Here is a 23,730-nt window from a genome sequence, read left to right as displayed (position 1 = left end):
CCCCGTGTCCTGCTCTATTTTTCCTTCTTTCGTAATACTCTGAACGTTGTCCTTGAGTAAGTACTCCTACCCTTTTGCTCTTAACTGCGTGGTACATACTCATTGGTCAACGCGTATTTCTGGGTGTATCCGACATGCCACCAGTCTGCCCCATCAGTTCTGGCAGGTGGTTTGAGATGTCAAACATATGCCATAGACCGCTCTTACTCTGCTTGCCCGTCGAGAAAGAAAGCCAGGATAGTTCAGTGTAGTGTTAGCTAGCCTGGATAGGGAAATGTGTGCTGGCTTTATTTCATGTAGCTTGTGTTGTCCTACCTACTTAACTGCACATGGTGTCCTTTGATCCAGAGATACATTTGGACCACACAAATTATATGACCTTGGGGTTTCCGCTTCACTATTACAAACTGTTCACAGGCAGTTCCAGTTTATTATCTTTGAAAAGGGCCAGAGAGAAGAATTACTGTACAAGAAATGGGAGCCCTGATGGCATAGGAGGTTATGTGGTTCACCACTCGCCACAAAGCTGGTTACTCGAGCCCGCCTGCTCCTCTGCAAAAGAAAGGCGGCCCTTCCTGTTCCCATGAAGATTTCTAGCCTGGGGGACCGCAGACGTGCCGCTGTGGTCAACTGACTGCTCCTGGGTTTGATGCAATTGGTGCAAATGTTCTGAAATCCAAAATGCATCTGTCAGAGTTCAGACCCCTTTTTTAAAATTAAAATGTTAAATTAAAATTTAAAAGTCTTATTATAAAATGGCCCTACTTCTTGACCCTGTGCACAGATACTTTTAAAAGATAAGTTAAAATTTTTCATTTAAAAAAGTTTGGAATCCATCTTGCCTACAAAACATTTAATGCGAATTATCTTTTAAAATGTATTCTGAAATGTCTACTGCATAATTTGAAGAAAATTTGGATCTTCAAAATATTTGTGAAAATTACTATGAAGTCTTACATTTTTGCTACTCTAAATTGTCAATTTTCCTTATTTTCCACGTTTCTTGAGCTTTGCTCTGCCTTTGCAGTGTCCACCTTATAGTCTCGGTGTATTGCATAGCTTCCCACGCCAAAAGAAAAAGCTGCTGCCCTATAATCGGTTCTAGTTCGTCGTGACCCTGTACGACAGAGAACGTTTGGGTTTCCAAACTTTTGCATCTTCCAGAGGCTGCAGAGTGACTAGTGTGTTCTTATCATTGACTTTAGGATTGGCAGCTCAAAGTGTGACCAACTAGCTGCTGTGATCCATCTTCCCTTAGTCTCTTAGTGCATAATTCTTTTTCAAATGTTTACTTTTCTTGATCTTACTATGTGATTACGGGTCTGATGTTTTATATTTCATATTAGGATATATTAGTAAATGAGTGTAAATTAATAGCTGAAAATGTAGTGGAACTCCGCAACTAAGAAATTAAAGCTGATGTAGTCCATCCCATGGAATTTTCAGAATCAGTGCCCAAATAACCCCAGGAACAGGCCGAAAAACCAAGACAACGAGGGGAAAAGTGTTTTGTTGGGTGGTATTGTTCAAACTCAGAGGTAAGTTCGGTTTCAGACCTGCAGGGTCAGAGCTATAGTCTTGCTGCCACACCAGTCTGTTCGGCCAGGAAGCCTGCTTCCTTATTTGATTCTGAGTCTGTTCCGCAGTTTGATCCCACAAGGACCTTCTGATGTGATCTCCTTTCAGAGCAATTGGTAGAGATAGCTGGGCACTCTTTAGTTCTTGTCTGCAGCCTGTAGAGACGATGTTTACACCGCTGTTAGTCCATCTGACCGATTGTTCCCATGTATCTTTTTAGTTTTACCACCTTTTTTCCCTCTGGACTGAGAGAGACCCTAATCACCACTCCGCCAAATTAGGATGTGTAGAACATTGCCTTTCTATCTGAACTTTATATGAATACTGAGGTGCCTGTTGATTTCTTTTGACAAACTGTCCTCCTGTTAAAAAATGTTTTTCTAGTTTAATATAAAGATTATGTTACAGTTATGGTTTTCAGTGGGTAAGAGGAGACTGGCACAGAAAAGAAGCCAAATGTTTTATGAAAGACAAGGAATAAGGAGTTGTTTAATAGAGTGGAAAGTTGGTCATTTCACCTCTTTTCATCCCAGCAGCAGTAGCTGTACATTGGATGACAGGTTTGGGTTCCCTCGAGTCGTTTCTGTGGCTTCCGTGTACCTCAAATCGTGTGGAACTGACACTGTTGGTTGGCTGCGACATGGTCCTAGCGAAGGTCCAGTGGCCAAGCCCGGGGTGAACCTAGGACCTTCATGAGTACCTAAATTTAGAAGTCCTATAGCAACAGGATTTCTCCAAAAGATGCAATCACATAAAACAGAAACCTCTAATGATTCTTCCGAACTCTTGTTACCAGTGAACTATAGTTTCTGAGGACAAGTAGAAGCCAACAAGTTGTAGTGAAGCAGTAGTTCCCACTGTGAATGAGCAGCCTTTACTGATGCTTTTATGACCTGTCAAACATAAAGATGTATGAAAATGAGAAGGACTTCAGGAATTATTTGTTCTCATACATCTTCGTTTTCCTTTGTTGCTTTAATTTCCCTGAAGTCAAAATTGTGACTAAAATCTTGTCTTTACTTTTTATTTTTTGTAGTTTAGATATGTAGAGTTTAAGTACTGTAGATTAGAAGTAAAATATTAAATGTTTGTGTGGAGGTGTAGACAAGGGAGGGACTGATTAGGGTGAGATAGTGTTTAAAATAGTTGTGCTATGTGTTAGTTTTTACTTTTATCCTTATAAACTAGGACATGTTATTGAAATTTGGTTTTAGTCGATGCTGATGATAATCTTTTATATTACACAGATAGAATTTTAAAATTTTGTTAAATGTAAGCCAATTATTTATTTTTCAAGAACTTTCAATAACCTGTTAAATAAAACCTAACACCTACCAAACGCTGTAGTAAAAATAATAACCCATTTGTAAAATCAGAGTTACTTAGTACTACTCTTTAAAATGTTTATCCTGCTCCTCTAATGATAGTAATAAAGGCAGTTTCTGTGTATAAGGTGATGAGGCCCCTTTTTGTGTTGTTTCTCGGGTTGACAGCCTGGGGATTGCCTGCATGACTTGCCTGATGTTTTTCCACCCTGCTCTGTGACACTATTGTTTGGTCTACTTAATTTTCCACGCCTCATGACTCAGGGAGAGCCGTGCTGGATGAGCTCAGCTCCCCAGGCCATTCATCAGGGCTGCGGGTCGTAAGGACTGCCATTGCCACGAAACGTGCACGCTCCCCTTGGGTGCCTAACCTGCCGTGTCATGGAGCTGTGGAGGCCAGTCCTGAAGTCCCATGGGGTCCTGCAGCAGCCAGAGCATGCAGAGCGCAAGAAAGGGGAGAAAGGTGACTATTAGATTCTACAGATACGCTGATGAGACGAGGAAGCGAATTGTTCCCTTGTAGCAGAGGTGACGGAATTCAGAGCAGGCCAGGGAAGGTCTTTGTAAACATGAGCCAGTTAGCAAAAGTCTTGATTGTATGTTTTATGGAAAAGCTAGATGTGACTTGGATTGCCTGGCTAGGAATACTCAGACATTCTCATTAGCAGTATTGTTTAAAAGTATTATTTAAGACTAGTCACTTGAAATTGGCTGGCTTCCCCATTTTAATGAATTTCACCTTGGGCAGAGGGCTCTTTGGAGCGGTTGGTGCAGCGAGGGCAGCGTTTTGCACTAATGCTTTGATTAGTGCTACAGTTGAGGAAGTTCCATCTCTTTTATTCTCCTAGTCCACGCGCAGTGATATTTTCTAGCAGTTGTGATTTTCCTTTTTGTATCACATAGGCAGTGTTTTTCTACGCTTTCTTTTTTTCCCCAACTAAATGCATAGGTTTTTAAGTATGTGCTTAGTAGTGATGCTAAATAAATAGTAATTAATAGACTAAAATTGCTATTTTAATGTTTGTTTCAACATCGGTGGAAGACTGTTTTTATATATATCTTTTACAGATTTTATTTTGTCTTAAATCAAAACTCTGTGATACTTGGCTTACTTTTCACATTTGTATTTAAAGGGAAAGATCGGATTTTAAGTCTGACTTTCTGATGATGGAGGGATGATGTCCCAGTATGTTCTCTCTCCACCCAGTCCTTTGACATTTGTGAATGAATATTTCTTAGAAGCACGGCATTTTAATCCGAGGGTCAGCATCCAAATTTCTCCACAAAAGAATGAACTCCCTGAGTGGTCCCGCCTCCCTCTGGCTCGCTCTACCAGTCTTCTTAAATGAATAGATCTATTCAGGGACGAAACTAGAGTTCAGTGTCACCAGTAAAAGAACCTCTGATCCTGCTCCCACCCCACCCCCAAATAGTCCAGTATGTGAGTTTTTAATCAGGTTTGCATTTACTCTAAATGGCCGTACTCTCCCCTCAGACTTTACAAGAAGCAGTACTTAACAGAATAATAATTCATGTTGTATTTATTAATGCTGAAATGTAAATTGAGCTTAATGATTCTTTTTTCCTCGAAGGTTTAAACTTACGGCACATTGCTCCTGGAGTGCTAACAATCATGGAGAAAACCAAGCACGTTTCACTTTTTTCTTCACTATAATTTCTTTTGAAAGATTAATTTATGATAGTTGTAGTGTTAGAAGACAAATAGCATGTCTTAGTGTGTATAGTAGATCCTCTGGAAAAGTATAGCATTGGCCTTTCTGATTTTAAAACATACTTAATGCCTAACAAGAGTGATATAAATAACAGTGAGAAAGACTCTTTTTCTTTACGTAAGCTAGGCCCAGCCACTATGAGGCAGAAAGATTAGACTTTCTTCTCCCATAGTCTACAGGGGCAGCCTACCCTGTCCTATAGGCTTGCTATGAGTCAGCATCAACTCAATGGCAACTAGTTGGTTTTTGTTGCACATTTATAGGTGTCTTAAGTCCTACCTGATACCTGGAGAAAGTACGGTGTGGTGGGATATTAGAAAGATGTGGGTCCTTATTTTTGGTCCTCCCTACTTACTAGACCAGTGGTTCTCAACCTTCCAAATACTGCGACCCTTTAATACAGTTCCTCGCGTGTGGTTCCCCCGCCCCCCCATAAAATTATTTTAGTTGCTACTTCAGAACTGTCATTTTGCTACTGTTATGAATCAGGTGACCTCTGTGAAAGGGTCGTTCAGCCCCCAAAGGGGTCTCAACGTGCAGGCTGAGAACCGCTGTACTTGAATTTACTATTTTGGAGATATGTCTTTAACTTCAGTCTTCCATCCGTACTAGGAGGTTATACCACGTGCAGTTTTTGTAAGGATTAGTGTTTACAGAGCACCATGTGTGATGTCATGGGTGTGGTATTGTTGCTGTTTCAGTTACCATTGAGTCAGTCCAGACTCATGGCAACCCTCATAATGTGGAGAAGGACTTTCTGGGCTGTAATCTGTACAGAAGCAAATCAGATCCGACCTTCTGTGAACCCACTGAGTGAGTGCAAACTGCCAGCTCTTCCCTTAGACATCCGGGGCACCATGTCTGTGCCACCAAGGCATCTTCAGAGCGAGCCTTGGGGCCATGGTGGATTGGCTAAGAGACAGGCTGCTCAGTGCAGGACGATGAGGCTTTCTGTTCCAAAGAGGCATTTCCACCCTGCCCTACAGGCTTGCTTTGAGTCAGAATTGACCCAGTGGCAGTGAGTTTGGGGATTATTTATTTATTTATTTTAGGGCCCTAAAGAGTACATCTGTCCACTGCTGTCAAGGCAGTTCCGAGTCTTCGTGACCCTAGAGGACAGTAGACCGGCCCCATCGATCTTCCAGGACTATAAATCTATGGAAGCAGACTGCGGCATATCTCCCAGAGGGGGGCTGTGAGCGCGGACCACCAACTTTCTGATTAGCAGTTGGGCACTTACCATTGTGTCACCAGAGCTACTTGAATATAGTAGTACCAATCAGTAACTGCTAGCTTAATTTACTGGGATGATCCTAAAAACTAAGCTTTGTATCTGGGCTTTCTGAAATCTCGGTGTCTTCCTGTGCTGTATCATGAAGTGACTTTGCTCTTAATAGTTGATGGAAAGCAGTTCCTATTTTATTTCAGCTATTTTGCATTTTATTTTTCATTGTCAGTTTTTAGGATATGTTTATAAATGTAGACCTTTATTTTTTATTAATTATAATAAATTTGATGCTGTAAGACTATAATATCTACAGAAGGTTTGGAGTTTCCATAAATTGATTTGGATTTGCAAGATTCAATCTAAAGAGTAAAGGTCAGTATTTAGATGGAGATACTCTTTACAATATTCAAGTGCATTCATACTAAGGATTTATTTCCATGAATTTTCACAAAAGTCACATGTATCTATGTAATTGCTACCTAAATCAAAAGATAGAAATGTTCATCTCCCCAGAAAATTTTCATTTTGTACATACCCGTATTTCTTTATTTATATGTAATTATATTTAGGAAGTATAATTTTAAAGGATTTTATATATAATAAAGTTTCACAAAATAATACCTATTCCTGAAATACTTTGTTTTATTTTTAAAAATCGTGAACAATTGAACCAGATTTTTTAAGGTCCCTTTCTCTAAAACGCCTGCAATCTCTTTTCTGATGTCTTTTATCATAGGTTAGTTTACTACCTGTTTTTGAATTTAAAATAAATGGAAATATCCAGGTTGTACCTTTCTATAAATGGCGTCTTTATAATACAGTGTTTTATAGATTCAACTATGCTCTTTGATTATTAGTGGTTCCTTCATGTTTACTGCTAAGTAGTATAAGCTTCATGGTTTTTAAAGTAAAAAGTACCTTTAAAATGACATGAAGTAAAAGGATCTTAATCTAAACAGAGTTGGCATTCCTTTTCTGATGATGGAATTCATTGTGGCCTCTTTCTTGGCACCAAACCTGCTGCCGTGGAGTCAATTCTAACTCGTAGTGACTTTTCATGGGATTTGGAAGAATTCAAATCTTTAGGAGAGTACAGCCTCATCTTTCTCCCAGCAGAGAGGTTGGGGAGTTCGAACCACCTTGCAGTTAGCAGCGGCATGCTCACTCCACAGTGTCACCAGATGCCTGCATTGGCTGTTGTACCTGTTTAATGGTATGCTAAGGTCAGTTATGTACAGTAATACATGGACCTAGTGAACAGCCTGGGAATCAAAGGCAGTTAGAATTTTAAAAGCATTAGCTTTCCATCAAATCAACAATATAAGTTGAACAGTGATGAACTTTCCAAAACTTAAAAATGGTAATGTTCTTGTCATATTTGAAAAGTAACCCCTTTTCATTATGTCTTATAGGTGCTACAGAATATTTTAGAAACAGAAAATGAATATTCTAAAGAACTCCAGACTGTGCTTTCCACTTATCTACGGCCATTGCAGACCAGTGAAAAGTAAGTTAAATGATAAATGACTTTGACTTAAAATTGTCACCATCTTAAGAGGTTTTCTCTTATTGTCACAGTTCGGGGGTAAGAATAATGGGATGGAATTCAGCATGCTAGTCTTCTATAGACAAATGTACTTTGCTTAATAGTTAGAGATTTTAATCGGACTTTGGGAGTCGAGAAGGAGCGAATATAAGTAAAATATTTAGATTTTTTTTCTCTTTCTTGGGTCTAGGTTAAGTTCTACAAACACTTCATACTTACTGGGAAATCTAGAAGAAATATGTTCTTTTCAGCAAATGCTTGTACAGGCTTTAGAAGAGTGCACCAAGTAAGTAAAATGGTAAAAATCTGAAAAACGTAGACTGGCATAATTGGTGTATTAAAGGGTACAGTTAAAATAATTTGACAATGCATATGTCTCCAGAGGGCAACAGATATTTTCCTTCTAAAGGGCAGTCGGCTCTGTAGTAAAGGCCGTGTTTATAGCGTGTTTGACTCTTACTGGCTTGCAAAGGGGGAGCATCCACTGGTGGTTCAGAGAAAGACTGAGGCCATCAGAGGAGGGGGATTTGTTTTTGAGGTGATTCATGCAAAAAGGGAGAATTAAGAGCCTTCCAAAGATGGAGAGAGCATGTGAAAAAGCATGGAGGTGTTTCATGACTTTAATGCCTGCAACAGGGGAAGCCTCTGGTCTCCAGAATGTTCTTTTAGCACATGTGTTGTTCCTGGTTGTCCAGCTCTTCCCCTGTAAAGCACTGTGCACCTGTAACGTGCAGTGCTAATGTATCAGGGCGTTTGTTTTTGTCTCTTTTCAGAGACCTTTGTGGTGGGGTGAAGGGCCTCTCCTTGATGGTGGCTTTTCATTTTGACTATTTATGTTCTTTTTTCACATGTGTAAATTTTATTCACAGCTTAAGATGGTATTCTGTAGTAAAACACACAATTATTTTACTGTGTACTAAGGCAGGGTTATTTCTAATTTTCACACAGATATTTAACAGTTGAGGACACTGTTTAGATAGATTAATAGGCAGATTAATAAGCTTATATAAGACTACAAAACTATCGAGGCCTGCTTGATATAAAACCAAATCCCATTCTACTCTTTTTCTTCATCATTTTATTAGGGGCTCATACAACTCTTAACACAATCCGTACATACATCAATTGTGTAAAGCACTTTTGTACATTCATTGCTCTCATTATTCTCAAAACATTTGCTCTCCACTTAAGCCCCTGGCATCAGCTCCTCATTTCCCCCCTCCCCCATGAGCCCTTGATAATTTACAAATTATTATTTTGTCATATCTTGACCTGTCCGATGTCTCCCGTCACCCACTTTTCTGTTGTCCGTCCCCCAGGGAGGAGGTCACATGTAGATCCTTGTAATCGGTTCCCCCTTTCCAAACTACCCTCTCTCTACCCTCCCAGTATTGCCACTCACACCACTGGTCCTGAAGGGATCATCTGCCTTGGATTCCCTGTGTTTCCAGTTCCTATCTGTACCAGTGTACATCCTCTGGTCTAGCCAGACTTGCAAGGTAGAATTGTGATCATGATAATGGGTGGGTAGGAAGCATTTAGGAACTAGAGGAAAGTTGTCTGTTTCACTGTTGCTACATCCCACCCTGACTGGCTTGTCTCCTCCCCGAGACCCTTCTGTAAGGGAATACCCAGTGGCCTACACATGGGCTTTGGGTCTCCATTCCGCATTCCCCCGCCCCATTCACTATGATAGAATTTTTTGTTCTGATGATGCCTGATAACTGATCCCTTCGACACCTCACAAGCTGGTGTGCTTGTTCCATGTGGGCTTTGTTGCTTCTGAGCTAGATGGCTCTTGTTTACCGTCAAGCCTTTAAGACCCCAGACACTATATCTTTTGATAGCTGGGCACCATCAGCTTTCTTCACCACTTTTGCTTATGTGCCCATTTGTCTTCGGCGATCATATCAGGGAGGTGAGCACACAATGATACGAATTTTTGTTCTTTGATGCCTGATAACTGATCCCTTCAGCCCATTGTGATCACACAGGCTGGTGTGCTTCTTTCATGTGGGCTTTGTTGCTTCTGAGCTACGTGGCTGCTTGTTTACCTTCAAGCCTTTAAGACCCCAGATGCTATGTCTTTGATAGTCGGGTACCATCAGCTTTCTTTGCCACATTTACTTATTCACTTGCTTTGTCATGTAGGGAAGGTGAGCATCATAGAATGCCAGTTTAATAGAAGAAAGTATTCTTGCATCAAGGGAGTACTTGAGTGGAGGCCCAATGTCATTCTGCTACCTTAATACTAAACCTGTAAATACATGCACATAGATCTATTCCCCCATCCTCATATATAAATATATTTGCATATGTACATGTCTTTATCTCGACCTCTATAAATGCCCTTTGCCTCCCAGCTCTTCCTCTATTTCCCTTGACTTTCCTCCTGTCCCACTATCCTGCTCAGTTCCCACCAGGATTTCAGCAATTCCTCTTCGTTGCATTACCCTAGATCATGCCCTACCAGGCCTCCCATACCTACCTCACCACTGATTTAAATCACTTGTTCCCTTGTCCCTAGGTTTGTTAACACTACTACCTTTCCCCCCACTTCCGCCTCTCCCATGTCCCCCCGGAATTGTCGGTCTTACTGTTTTCTCCTCCAGACTGTTCATCCAGCCTATCTTATTTAGACAGACCTGCGGAGATAATAACATGCACACAAACAAGACAGAGCAAAACTACCTATTCTACTCTTGTGGCTCATAATTAGCATTGTACTTAAAGATTATATATGTTCATTGTTAATATTAGACATTAAAATATATTTACTTTTCAAGTGTCTGCTAGGTTTTGGATGAGTTAAAAAAATAATGCATATGAAATGCTTCTAGTCTTTACTTCACCAGGTGATAGATACATACACTTGATTAAGGAATGTGGCACATATTTTAAAATTAACTTTAATCTTTATTTCTGTAACCCAGAAGAGCCAGAATCTCTGGTTTTATTAATAGCTTGTACTTTGTTTATTATTGTTACTGTTCCTTGTTTAAGTTTCAGAATTAGTAAGAGGGTAGCGTCCTCCCCATGCCTTGGAAGGCAATTCTGGCTAGCAGTTTCCAGGTTGAGAGTAAGTGTGTCTCCGTGATCTTTTGACTGGGCTTAAAGGTTTCATCAGGACAGTTTGTATGTGGTGATATGGCCAGAGAAGTTGGAATGTCAGAATAAGTACTAGATTCTAAACAGAGGTTCAAATAATCCCCCCTTTTGCAGCATTTATGTTTTATGTAAAGTTACATTGCATTTCATGCCCATGAAAATATTAGTATGAGCATCATTAGAGATTGGGTGATCCACACCCACCACCCATTCTGTGGCCATAAAATTTACAGCTTTGGAAAGCCTACGGGGCAGTCCTCCGACCTACAGGATCACTATGAACTGTAAATTCAGATGACAGCCCTGAGTTCTTTCTCATGAAAGAACATTTGTGTTCTCTAAAGATCATTTGTTGGCTATTTGTGATGTTTTTGAAAGGCTGTGTTATGCACAAAGTAAAAGTACATCTTTGCCTCTATATTTCTCACTGGCTATAAAAAATTTAATATTTATATAGCAGTTTATGATTTTAAAAGTACATTTAATAGTGTCTCTTTTGGCTCTTGTGAAACAGTACATGTACTATTACCCACATATTAGACGTTTATAAACCTGAAATTCATAAAAGTAATAGGCTTAACGTCAAGTATCTAGTTAAATTTTAGTCTTAATAACATTTCTGAATTTAGCCTCCCTCAAATTTATAATACAAATATACTTGATGTTGGAGTTACCATAGTGAGCTGGGTTATATGAAGCCAGTTTTCCTTTTTCCCTTTCCCTCTGCTTTGCCAAGCATGATGTCCTTCCTTCTCCAGGGATTGATCTCTTTTGATAACATGTCTAAAGTACAGCAGATGAAGTTTCACCATCCTTATTTTTAAGGAACATTCTGGCTATTTACATCTCCGAGACAGATTTGTTTGTTGCTCTGTCGGTCTGTGGTACTTTCTGTATTCATTGCCCGCCCGTTGGTTTAAAATCATCATTCCTCCGTGTTAGCTGTGCAGCTTCTGCTTGTACACGAGGTGATTAAAAATACCGTGGCTCGGATCAGACATGCCTTCATCGTTTTCCAAGAGACTTCTTTGCTCTTCAGCACTCTACAGATTGTGTGCAGCCTATTTTCCCAGTGCAATATATCACTTTGTTCTCGACTGCTGCTTCCACGAGCATTGATTGTGTGTCCGTAATTACAGTAGCTCTTTTCAAATCCCACCTGTAGATGTCAACACGCTCCATGAATCATCTTAGAGATTGGATCACAATTTGTTAGTTCTCGTAATTTGGGATTGCGTATTGTTCATTGTGAATTACAGATACTGAGAATTCCTTAAATCTCTCTGAAGAGTATTATTGTTTGTTTAGCTTGGTCAGGTCAAAGTGTGATACTTGCCCCTTAGGTAGAAACTCAAATCTCAGTCCAGTGATTTTAAACTTAGTATCTGCTTGGAATTTTCTGCCTCATTGTCGTGCATGGCAGAGGCCAGCTAAAGATCAGGACAGAATTTAGAGTCAGAATTCCAGGATTTCCTTCTCTGACTCTTAGACCCTGGATTTATCTACCGTATATACTCAAGTGTAAGTCAAGTTTTTCAGCACCTTTTTAATGCAGTTTTTGTGGTAAAATTAGGTGCCTTGGCTGATATTTGGGTCGGTTTACACTCTAGTATACACGGTATGTAAACTTTCCAGCAGCTTCAGTTGAACCAAACTCTGGGCTTTCTCTTAGAATTTTAACTGTTGCATGTACCCAGACTTGGTCTACAATTGACCTATAAATTGTGAGACCATTGAAACAGAACCTGTGCCCTTCGTTCTCCCAAGTGTTAGTGCTTTCAGAATCGTTTCACATTCAGTTGCTCTCCAGGTAGTTTTTTTGTTTTGTTTTTTAATCTTTGGTTCAGAGTTTATAGTTTTGTTATTCGTGGGAGAGTCAGTGTAATAAGAGTGACTTGGAATGACCAGAAATGGTGCCGTCCTGGATTTTTCGAACGGTTTTTCTTTACCTAATTTTCAAATGATCACCCTGATATTAGCCCACATGTCTGATACCAGTGGGGAGTCTTGTGGATGCAGTGGTGGAGGAAGCATCTCAGCACTGGCAGGGGTCTCCTTGTGGCTCCTCCAGCTCCAGCGTCTGGCTCCGTCAGCGTAGCTCCATGTGGCTTGTCACAGGAATGTGTAGCAGAGAGTGTGTGTCTGGCCTCCAGTGAGCTTTTTATTCCCGTTGCACCTACAAATGAGGTCATCAAGCTCTGACCTGATTGACAGGCTAGACTCCACCCCTTCCTCAAGCTGACAGCAGATTACATAACTGCCGCACCCCCTATCCTATTAAGAGTAAGCTAAGTGTCTTACTGAAAGGACTTATTTGTAGCCACGCACTAATTGCAGTGCAATGTTTAAATATGTCGTATGGAACAAACCTGTGCCGGCCCGAACGGGAACTTTATTAACAGTACTTTGCGACACACTATGGAAGATACGTTGAGGAGCTTTGCATTTTGGGATTTTTGTGTAATGGATGTTTCTATGATTGTGTTGTGATGCTTTTGTGTGTGTGTGTGTACACGTATATATTTATTCTATTGTTAGGTGCCATCAAATCAGCTCAGACTCATAGCTCACTTGTTCAGTGGAAGGAAACCCTGTCCAGTACTGTGCCGTCTGCACAGCTGGTGATGTGTTTGAGCTCGCTGTTGTAGCCACTGTGTCGCCAACCTTACTGAGGGGCTTCCTCATTTCTCCCCTTTTTAAAAATTTATTTATTTATCATCCCCACCACCCCCCGTTTCTCCCTTAAACAGTGTCTCGTATTCCTAAACGTAAGCGTATAGGTATTTTTGTTTAAACCAGTGGTTCTCAACCTTCCTGACGCTGCAACCCTTTCATACAGGTCCTCATGTTGTGATGACCCCAACCATCAAATGATTTTCGTTGCTACTTCATCACTGTCATTTGGCTACTTTTATGAATCGCCATGTAAATATCTGATATACAGGGTGTATTTTTGTTACAAATTGAACATAAACATAATTAAAGCTTAGTGATTAATTGCAAAACATTATGTCATTATATACTGTGAAATAGTTATGTGCTTTCCGATGGTCTTAGGCGACCCCTGTGAAAGGGTCGTTTGACTCCCCCCCAAGGGGTTGCAACCCACAGGTTGAGAACCGCTGGTCTAACCCCCCCCCCATATCTCTATTCTTTACTTTATCTCTTATCCTTCGCAGTACGCACAAATTAATTTTTTAAAGAATTTTTAAAAATTCTTTTGCTTTAAAATTACCATGAGGACTTCTCTCTTGAGAGTATTCAGGTATATTGCCTGAATGGTAATTGAAACATTTCATTACCTGCTGGTTAATAAGCTACTGTTAATTCATCCCCAAATTGCTCGTCACCTTTTTTTGTGTGTGTGTGATTGTCTTGGACTAAAAAAAGAGTTTTGCTTGATTGTCCACTTGTCACTGTTGAAGTAGGTAGCAATCTATACATTGGTATCGCCTTCTGGTGACTGGCTTTATGTTTCAGCTTTCCTTGGTATAGTTCCCAGTTTGCCAGAAACAAATCTGATTGCTGTTAGGGAGTTGTTAAATGTGATTAAACAGTTGACCTGAGAGCAGATTGCCTTCCATAACATAATCTAACACCATGTAATAGGTACAAGAAGGCCACATCAATGAAGTCAACAGGCACAGGCTCATGTCCGTCTGAGGATTGTGTGTAAACAAAGGAACCCTTAGGCCTGCTGCTGCTGCAGAATAAACACAGCCAAGACCTTGATCTGACAGACACATTGCTGCTCAGCGAAGCCAGCCACTTGTGATACCATGTTTTTATCTGTACCATCCCAAGCATCTCTTGCTACTCCCGCTGTCAGCTTCCTTCTAGGCTCAGTCATCCACTTGCTATTTCACCAGTATGTATACTTCTTTTGGAAACTTTGTTTTTAATAGCTCTCCACCCTTGCTTCTTGCTGTCGCCCTGCTGCTCCCCACCCCTTTCCCTCCTGTGGTGTTCTCTGCTCCTCCACATCAGAGAATTCCCTTCACACTCAGCTCTGCTTAGCCTCCAGCTAGACCAACTGTTCTCAGCTGGGACAGGACAGGCTCACTCCATCCTCTGCTTGAGCCCGCTGGGGACAGTTTTGGTTGTTAAACCTGGAGAAGGTGTGGTTGGGAGAGCTAACTACCGTTCTCTACATTGTTGTTTTAAGACTCCTAACACTACTATGGCTCTTGTTCTCCTGGTTATTTTACTCCACATGCTATCCCCAGGCGTTATTGCTGCTGCTGCTGCTGCTTTTAGTGGAGTTTGGGTAATCACTTTCCTGTTCAGCAATTTCTAATAGTTTTGCTAGTATTTGCTTAGTCATTTTAACTCCTATTGACACTCAAAGCTACCTGTAGCCTATCTTTCACTTTACTCCTAGGATTCTGCCCTTCTACTCACTGGAAGGTATGCAAGGGTAACTTGTAGTTGCTAACTGAAAGCTTGGGGGTTTGTGGCCACCCAGGAGTACTGAAGAAGAAAGGTCTGGGGAGCTATTCTGAAAACCAAGCCATTGAAAACCAATGGACCATGCTTCTGTGGCACACGCAAGCCTACTAGGAGCAAGAATGGAATCGATGATGGTGTTTTTCTTACCCTTCATCCGCCAGCTGAAGGGCTGTGTGCGTCTCTTCAATCATGGGTCCATATGCTGTAGAAAGTCAGAGCTGCAAAAAGTCATCTTAAAATAATCTGCTTCAATCCTTGAAGAACCCAAGACCCAGAAGGGATACACGGCTTTCCTGAAACCATGTAGCCAGCAAGCAGTGGACGTAAAATCAAAATCTAGATCTCTCTAATTTCAGAAGCCTGACTCGCTATCATGTTTTCCCCATGCCTTTAGGTATGAACAGTACACACTCGAATTTCAACGTGTCATGTTCTCAGAATATGTGGTGTAAGGGTAGAAACAAGTGACTAGGTTGTCATTTGGTGAAGTGTCCTTGCTTCTTTTGACTATTAGTCCTCCAATGACTTACGAAGGATGTTTGTCTTTTTGCTCTTAACTCTCCAGAGGGTTTTTCTTTTCCCTTTCCATTAAAGGCTGACAACAGTTTGCTTGTATCTCATAGATTAGAAACATCATATTCCGTCTTAACACTAAATTTACTTCTGTGCTTGTTTTATATTCCACCGGAGATTGCATTCCGTTTAAAGGTAGAGCTGTTTATTACTTTGTTTTTTAATCTGTTCCTAGTGCCTTGTGACGATGAGGACTAAATCGCTGAAATGAACTTTTTGAGCCAAGACCGTTTTTCCTGTGGATAGGCAGTACTAGGGCTCATCCCGAAGGCTACTCAGGCTGCACGGTCCTATTCGCAATGTATTGCTGGCATACTCTGACTTCATAGAAGTGTAAATAAATGCAGCAGTAAAGCTGCTAATAAGAAATATACGATACATTCAGGGTCTAGAAGCTTGATTGAGTTAGAACAGTGCTGTTCAATAGGATTATTCTGTGTTAATGGAAATGTTCTGTATCCGCAGTGTCCAGCGGAGCAGCCACTGGCCCTATGTGGCCTCTGAACACTTGAAATGAGACTAATATGATTGAGGAAATGAATTTTTAGTTTTCACTCAACTTTAATTAGCCTCACATAGCTGGGGGCCCCTGAATTGGAAAGGCAGAGGAATGACAGAATAAGCAGACAAAACTAGTTAGCATCTTTATAAGGATCTGTTTATACTATTTACCATGAGAATCTCGATTCATCACCCTTCAAATTTCTTGTTACTTGGATCTTGGTCTCTGCTGATTTTGTGATTGAACCCGCACATCTGGATTTCTTACCAGGACAGAGAGGAAACTTCTGAGATGCAAATATAAAATGAACACCCATTTTCTATTTTAGTTCAGAAGAAGGAAAAGGACCGAGACAGGGAGTACTGACTACCTACCTACCAGCTAGCCATTGCTATATGCCTTCACTTTCTAAACCCATCATACTCATTCCAGGGGAGATACTTTACATTATACTTTTTAATCAATATTTTATAAACTATTTTGATCTTACCTCTATAGATTATTTACATTTCAAAACAGAATTTTAATCTTGCATACAGTATTTAGCAGAACCTATGTCTTAATACCAAGGTCTGTGTTTTCTGAAGCTTATGATTTTTAAAACTAGTCTACTCTAAGTAGGCTGTTAGAGTAGACCAGCCTCTAACATCCATGGGGGCCTGCAGGAGCCATTGTACGCTTATATAAACATCAGGGTGAAGCCATGGAAGACAGCAGAGGTAGGAGAGAGAGTGAAATAAGGAGTCAGGCACATTTTACGGTAGCACGCTCAACCTCTGGGATGGCCATGATTTCAGCAGCCAAGTCTGCACAGAGAGTGGTAGGGCGGGGAGGGAGGAGAGAGCAGCTCCTCTTTATTTCTGACCAAGGCCTGTATATACTTAGAGGCGTGATTACAGGTAACCAATAAGCCACAGGAAAGGGCTGTACAATAGGCATCCGCGTCACCGGAAGGGTATGAAGTAGCGCATGCAATAGGAAGGGGAAGAATTAGGGGTACATACGGACAAGGTGGGCAGACCCTAGACTCATGGCAGCCATCCTTGAGTGGGCCCCACCTTGCCTCTGACTCTCCTTAAGGGAACAATCCACTGCCCTTATCAGAAGGGAGTGGGCCCGACTTAGGGTGGGACAGACTATACAGTTTGATGGCTCTAGATGGCTGATAACCCCCAGGGAGCATAACCTCCGACCTGCTTGCATTGGCCTCCAAGTGTACAGTCCTTTACCATGTGTAGCGAGCAGCATCTTAGGTTTGGCATATATTTGGTTGAGGCAACCTGGGGAGAAATCTTTCTGTATCCCACACTTTTGTGAGATACCAGGCAACATGATTTTTTTATACTTTTATGTCCCCCTTATTTATTACCGTAGCATGCTTGAGTCTCTCTGAAATGTGTAAGAAATTGCTAAACATTTTTGCACAATGTAAGTTAGTTACCATTAATTTTTAACGGACCTCAAAATGTAAGGTCTCTCTCTCTGGGACTAGATTTCAGCCTCGGTCCTTGGCTCCGCGCGAGAAAGATTTCATGCCGAAGCCGGGCTCGTGATCCAAGTGAATTTAATGAAAGTTCAAAGAAGCATCAGGTTTTACGCGGCACCCATAGGATTCCTTTGACCATGCGGCCTGGCAGAGACTGCTCCAGGACAGGCAAGGATCTCTCCCCTCCCACGAAGAGGACCAGACCGCACAAGCAAGCCAAGACAAGACCCCTCTCCCTCTGGGTCCCTGCCTTTTCAAGGATTCCCGGGGGAGGTGTGGTGAACGACCCCAGGTCGATCCCATTGGCTGAATTGCAATCACCCGGCCCAGGTGGGCTGCTCCAGGTGTAACGCCCATCTGGGCCCACCAGAGGGAAAATCCAGCTTTGTCCTTTGCTGGCTCTCCTGGGCATGCCTCAATGGACTTCCCAATTCCCTAGACTAAGCTACCTAACAAAATTACCCGGTTTGGTATTTAGAACATGAAACCTATAATGATATTTTGTGACTCACCAGCTCTCTACAACTATATGCCTTTCTCCAGCCAGTATTGGAGTAACTGAAAGTAGAAATAATTGAGAACTAGAAATTCACAAAGTGTGATTCTCAGAACACAAGGGGATGATGATGGGTCCATGGGAGAGAAGCCCCGAGCAATTTCAGAGCCCTGCCGTTGATGGAATCTGGTTTGTGTAAAGATAGCAAAGCCATGTGCTTGGGGGCCCGGAGGGAGTGTCCAGCAGATGAGAGGAGAGACCATTGTTGTTACCATGTGAAAGTCAGTGAAAGGTATTCTGGGATCCAGCCAGAAATAATTTGGAAGGTGAGTCCTGCTTGTGAAGAAAATAGCAGAGAACAAAACAAAGAGGTCAACGTGAGTTTCTCTGTGTGCTGCTTGGACTGGTTTTATTGGCTGCTTCTTTATCCTCTCCTAGTCTCTTGACTGGTGCTGACCCCACGTGTGAGAATAGAACTGTGTCGGAAAGGGTTTACATTGGCTGGTTTTTCTGGAAGTAGATGGCCAGGACTTTATTCTAAGGTGTCTTTGGGTGAACTTGAATGGCCAGCCTTTGGGTTGGCAGCCCACTGTGTTAATCATTTGTACCACTCAGGGACTCCCTGGGTATGTTAATGGTGCCACTTAGCCCCTGACAGCAGCAGTGGAAGTGAACCTGGCAGCATTGCATGAAGTCGAGGCCCTAGGGTGAGGAGGTGAAAGAGCAAGCTCCATGTGAGTGAGAGGAAAGAGCAAGTAAGATGACAGCAGACTGTAGCTAGTTACTGTGGTTACATTTGACAGAATGACTGTCACAAATGGCCATGATTGAAATTAGGCCATTCAGGTAGGTGACTGAGGTTGAACTCATAGGCGTTGGTGAGCTTTCGGTCAGAGTTGACAAAGTCAAGGATGGCATCTTTACGGAATGTGATACTGTTCGGAGTAGTAGTCAATATATGTGATTTGGGAAGCAATAGGTACACAAGAGCTTGAGTAAAGAAGTTATGAAAAAAAGATGGCGGAAATGATCTATGTGTTTCAGAAAAGAGAAAAAGACCAGCTTACCTTGAAGATGATTGCAAAGACGTTCGGTGAGAAAAAAGAGCAGTTCACATGAGAGTAATGCAGGATAAAAGAGCACACCAGGCCGGATCTAATTACGAATGAGCATACATGAGGATGAGAAGTGTTGGCTACTAGCCACAAGGTTGGCAGTTCAAATTCACCAAATGCTCCTAGGGGAAAGGTGAGGTCATTTGCTCCCATAAAGATAAGGGTCTTGCAAACCCTGATAGGGTTACTGTGACGGAAATGGACTCTGGCAGTGGGCTTTGTTGTGGTGGTTTGTTTGTAAATGAGGACACTTTGTCATTTTCAGTAATAAGATGGAAACGGTAGTGGGAAAAAACCTTGAAGGCCAGGCTACATTTTGTTCATTGGCATATTGATGCTCTTGAACATAGCTTTGGTCCCTAGTCTTCCAGATGTTCCTTAAATGCACAATAAGGGCAAAGGAGTACTGAATAAGCAGAATTTTACAAATTTTCAAGAAGTTTGATGACTGAACAGTTCTCTGATTCCATTTGGGATCTGGATATAATGTTCTGAAACTGCCTTATCTGAATGTATCTTATCTGAAAATAACACTAGGAGGAGGCTTCAGGAAGTTCTTGGAAAAATTCCACTGTCTTTTCATTTTGTTTTCCCACAGTTTTTGAAGTCTTCTTGGATTTGCCAGTAAAAACACTATTCTGTTTGTCCCCCTGTGGAAAGCATTGGATGCTGTTTTTCAAAATGATAAATAATAATTTTTTTTCTTATTGAAGGCAGAGCAAATGATGTTGATATCCCTTCAAGAAATAGTATTTCTTGGCTATTTGCCAAAGGTATGTTTTATCTTAGACTTAGTGTTAACTAGATGAGCCATAAAGTCGAATTAGGACTGTGTCTCCCATTGGATGCAATCGGATCTGTGAAAGGCTTTCTGGATCATGGGGTGTTGCTGGTGTGACAGATGCAAATTTAGGGTTAGTGTGGGAGCAATGTCTGGAGCGTTTACTTGTAACCTCTGAGTCAAACTCTGAGAGGTAAGTGAGCGTTGCTAGGTGGAAAGAGTAGGAGAGTGCACCGAGAGACGCAGCAGAGGAGCTTGTGGTGGAATGAAGGTCAGGACACAGAGGAAACCGAGCAACGACTGAAGAAGAAGGCAGAGTCTTGTGTGGCGTTACAGAGTGATTGGGTAAATGTTGAAGCGGTAAAGACAAGGTGATCTGCAGACTTGTGTTTTAGAAAGGGTAGTGTTTTTATAGAGGATAGAACTGGAGAGGAGCTAAATGTAAAGAGTTAGGTGTAGATTATTGGAGAGGGTACCAGACAGACCGGGTCAAGTACAAGCAACAGCCAGAGGAAACAGGAAACCAATACCGCTCTCCAAATGCTGCCCACTGAAATCGTTCAGCGAGTTGTTTGCATTCCTAATTAGGGGGATCTCTTGTGCCTCTGAGATTTTCCTTGTCTTTACAGGTAGATGGGAAGGAGAAGGCAAAGAATGGGGCCCGAGCCGGAGTAATTGCTTGTGTAATGCCTCGTTAGTAGATTGGCATGTTTCTAGTGATGAGGCCATGGGTTAAGAGCACTTCACCATTTGTTCCAGCAGAGAAAAGTTGAAGGGAAGTAGTGAGGCTCCGGTGTTAACTGAGAGCTCTGTGGTTGCTACTCTCTCATTGTCTCCACAGGAGAAAATCTGGTTCCATCAAGATTACAGTTTAGGAAACTCTCCGGGGCATTTGTCTCCCTGAGCCAAATCAAAGATTCCCACCTGCCAACATGATGATTCTATCTCTACTTTTGTTGTTGTTCAGTTTTGTAGAAATGGCGTTGACTGCCCTCTAGTGGCTGGTAGTTGATCACTTTTAGACTTGTACTCTTTCTCGCTCATCCCTAATGACATAATTTATAACTGGGTTATTTCAGGAGTTACACAGACCAGAAGAAAAAATACCTTCCACACAAAAAGGCACCACAAGTGGCATATGTAAAGACTAGTGTACGAACAGTTATTCAATAAGAAGCCAACTTAGACAATCATGTGCTAAAGTACTAAGACGAGGGCAGACTCTCTTCTCTCCCATCCCACAGACAATGTCGCACGAAAGGCGTTATTCAGTAAACATGGTCATCGAGAAGAATATATCTGGACGACCATTTAATGTGATGATCACTAAAAAGTACTCACCAACCATCAATTCCAAAGATGAAAGATTTTCTACCTCTTTCTGCAGTCTGAAATTCGTTAAACATATGCTCAAGAAACACTTATGATTACTAGTGAATGGATTGTAGAAGAGGGATCGGTAGCTGTCAAATACAACCTTGGTGACACAATGCCAAAGATTGCATGCACGATAGACTTTTGCAAGACCAACAACTTATTCATCAGAAATGCCTTTTCCAGCAACAAAGCCCACATGGAAGAAGTATAACAGCCAGTGTGGTCACAAGGTGTTGAAGGTATCAGGTTTCAGGCATCAAGGAACAAAAACATCATATCAGTGTGAATGAGGGAGCGTGCAGATTGGGGACCCACAGCCCATCCGTGGGCAACTAGACATCCCTTTACAGAAAAGTGGCAGGGTAAGAGACAAGACAGTCAGGGTGCAGTGTAGCAACGATAAAACATATAACTTTCCTCTAGTTCCTAAATGCTTCCTCCCCCACCCCACTATCATGATCCCAATTCTACCTTACATATTTGGCTAGATCAGAGGATGTACACTGTTACAGATAGAAACTGGAAACGCAGGGAATCCAGGACAGATTTGGACCACTTTAGGACCAGTGGTGAGAGTGGCGATACCAGGAGGGAGGAGGGGTGGTAGAGTCGAAAGGGGGAACCGATTACAAGGATCTTCATATAACCTTCTCCCTGGGGGATGGGCAACAGAAAAGTGGGTAAAGAGACGTCGGATAGTGTAAAACGACAATAATAATAATTTAGAAATTATCAAGGGTTCATGAGGGAGGGGGAAATGGGGAGCTGATACCAAGGGCCCAAGTAGAAAGCAAATGTTTTGAGAATGATGATGGCAACAAATGTATAAATGTGCTTGACACGATGGATCGATGGATGGATTGTGATAAGAGTTGTATGAACCCCCAATAAAACGATTTTAAAAGATACCTTTTCCAAAAACGAAAATGGCAACTATACTCATGGAACGCCTTGGTTTGTATACACAGAGATCAAACTGATTGTGTTTATAGGAAGACTCAAAACCCGACTACACTGCAGAACAGAACATTAGTTGCTCAAATGCAAGTTCAGGTTGAAGCAGAAGAATATTAAAACAAGTCCACGAGAGCCAAAATACAACCTTGAGTATATGTCACTTGAACTTAAAGAACACCTAAAGAACAGACTTGATGGATTAAATACTGAGGACAGAAGAGCTGATGAACTCTAGGGCGACATCGAAAGCATCATACATGAAGGGAGAAGAAAGTCATTAAGGCAGGAGTAAAAGGCAAACGACCAAAATAGATGCCAAAGGACTCTGAAACCTGCTGTTGAAAAAAGAGTAGTAATTAAAGCAGAGAAATTAGAGAGTAAAATAGCTTACAAAGTAAGCTCAGAAAGACAAAGGATTATAATGGACGAAGACCTGCAGTTAGACAATCAAAGTGGAAGAATGCCCAGCATTTCTCAATAGGAAGAAATAAAGGAAAAATTCAAACCTTGAGTTGTAATAGTGAAGGATTCTATGGGCAAGATATTAAAAGAAACAGAGGATATTCAGGGAAGATGGAAGGAATATGCAGTCACTGTACTAGAAAGAATTGGGTGATGTCTAAGCGTTTTAGGAAGCAACATATTATCAAGTGGTGACGGCATTACAGGAAGACACCTAGGTCAAGCGCAAGTGCTGGAGGTGCTCACTCAGCTGTGCCAAAACTGATTGAAAAAAATCCTTATTATTTTCAAAATGTCCGTGCCAAAGAAATGTGATCCAATAGGATATTGCAAATTTTCTTTTTTCCTTTTAATTTATTTATTAAATGATCATTTTATTGGGAACTCTTACAACTCTTGTTACAATCCATACATCGATTGTGCATATTTTCTATCTATATTATTAATATCACACCCAAGTAAAGTTTTGCCTAAGGTAGTTTTTAAATGATTACAGAAATATAGAACTGTCAGGATTTCAAACTGGATTTAGAAGAGGATGTGAAATGAGGGATATCATTGCTGTCAGTTGATTTTGGCTCAATGCAGAATGCATCTTATTGACTATGCAAAGTGATTAAACTGTATAGATTATTAAAAAATTAGAGATAACATTTTGAAGAACGGGAATTCCAGAATGCAGAACCTGCAGCAAGATCAGGAGGCAGTTGTTTGAACAGAACAAAGGGATAATTTATGGTTTAACATTGGGAAAGGTATATGTCAGATTTGTATACTGTCACCATACTAATTTAATCTGTCTGCTGAGCAAAATAATCTAAGAAGCTGAACTATATGAAAAAGTACAGAACAATGGAGGAAGATTCAGTAAACTGTGATATGGAGACAACACAACTTTTCTTGCTGAAAGCGAAGAAGACTTTAAGTACTTACTGTTGGAGGTAAAAAAATTACAGGCATCAGTGTGCATCACATCTCAAAATCAAGAAAACAAAAATCCATACAACTGGACCA

General features: G+C 41.2%; 1 protein-coding gene across 3 annotated transcripts in view; it reads left to right on the top strand.

Annotated features, from left to right (window-relative positions):
* ARHGEF7 (Rho guanine nucleotide exchange factor 7) overlaps positions 1 to 23,730 on the top strand; it is a 206,229-nt gene that overhangs the window by 124,038 nt on the left and 58,461 nt on the right. For all 3 annotated transcript variants that reach the window (XM_075563416.1, XM_075563415.1, XM_075563417.1), the window contains 2 exons: positions 7,277 to 7,371; positions 7,601 to 7,696. In XM_075563416.1, the coding sequence (XP_075419531.1) occupies positions 7,277 to 7,371; positions 7,601 to 7,696 (191 nt within the window). The remainder of the gene's footprint in view (positions 1 to 7,276; positions 7,372 to 7,600; positions 7,697 to 23,730) is intronic.

This window comes from Tenrec ecaudatus, chromosome 11, assembly GCF_050624435.1.
Source record: "Tenrec ecaudatus isolate mTenEca1 chromosome 11, mTenEca1.hap1, whole genome shotgun sequence".
Lineage (NCBI taxonomy): Eukaryota > Metazoa > Chordata > Mammalia > Afrosoricida > Tenrecidae > Tenrec > Tenrec ecaudatus.
This window is presented reverse-complemented; position numbering and strand designations above follow the sequence as displayed.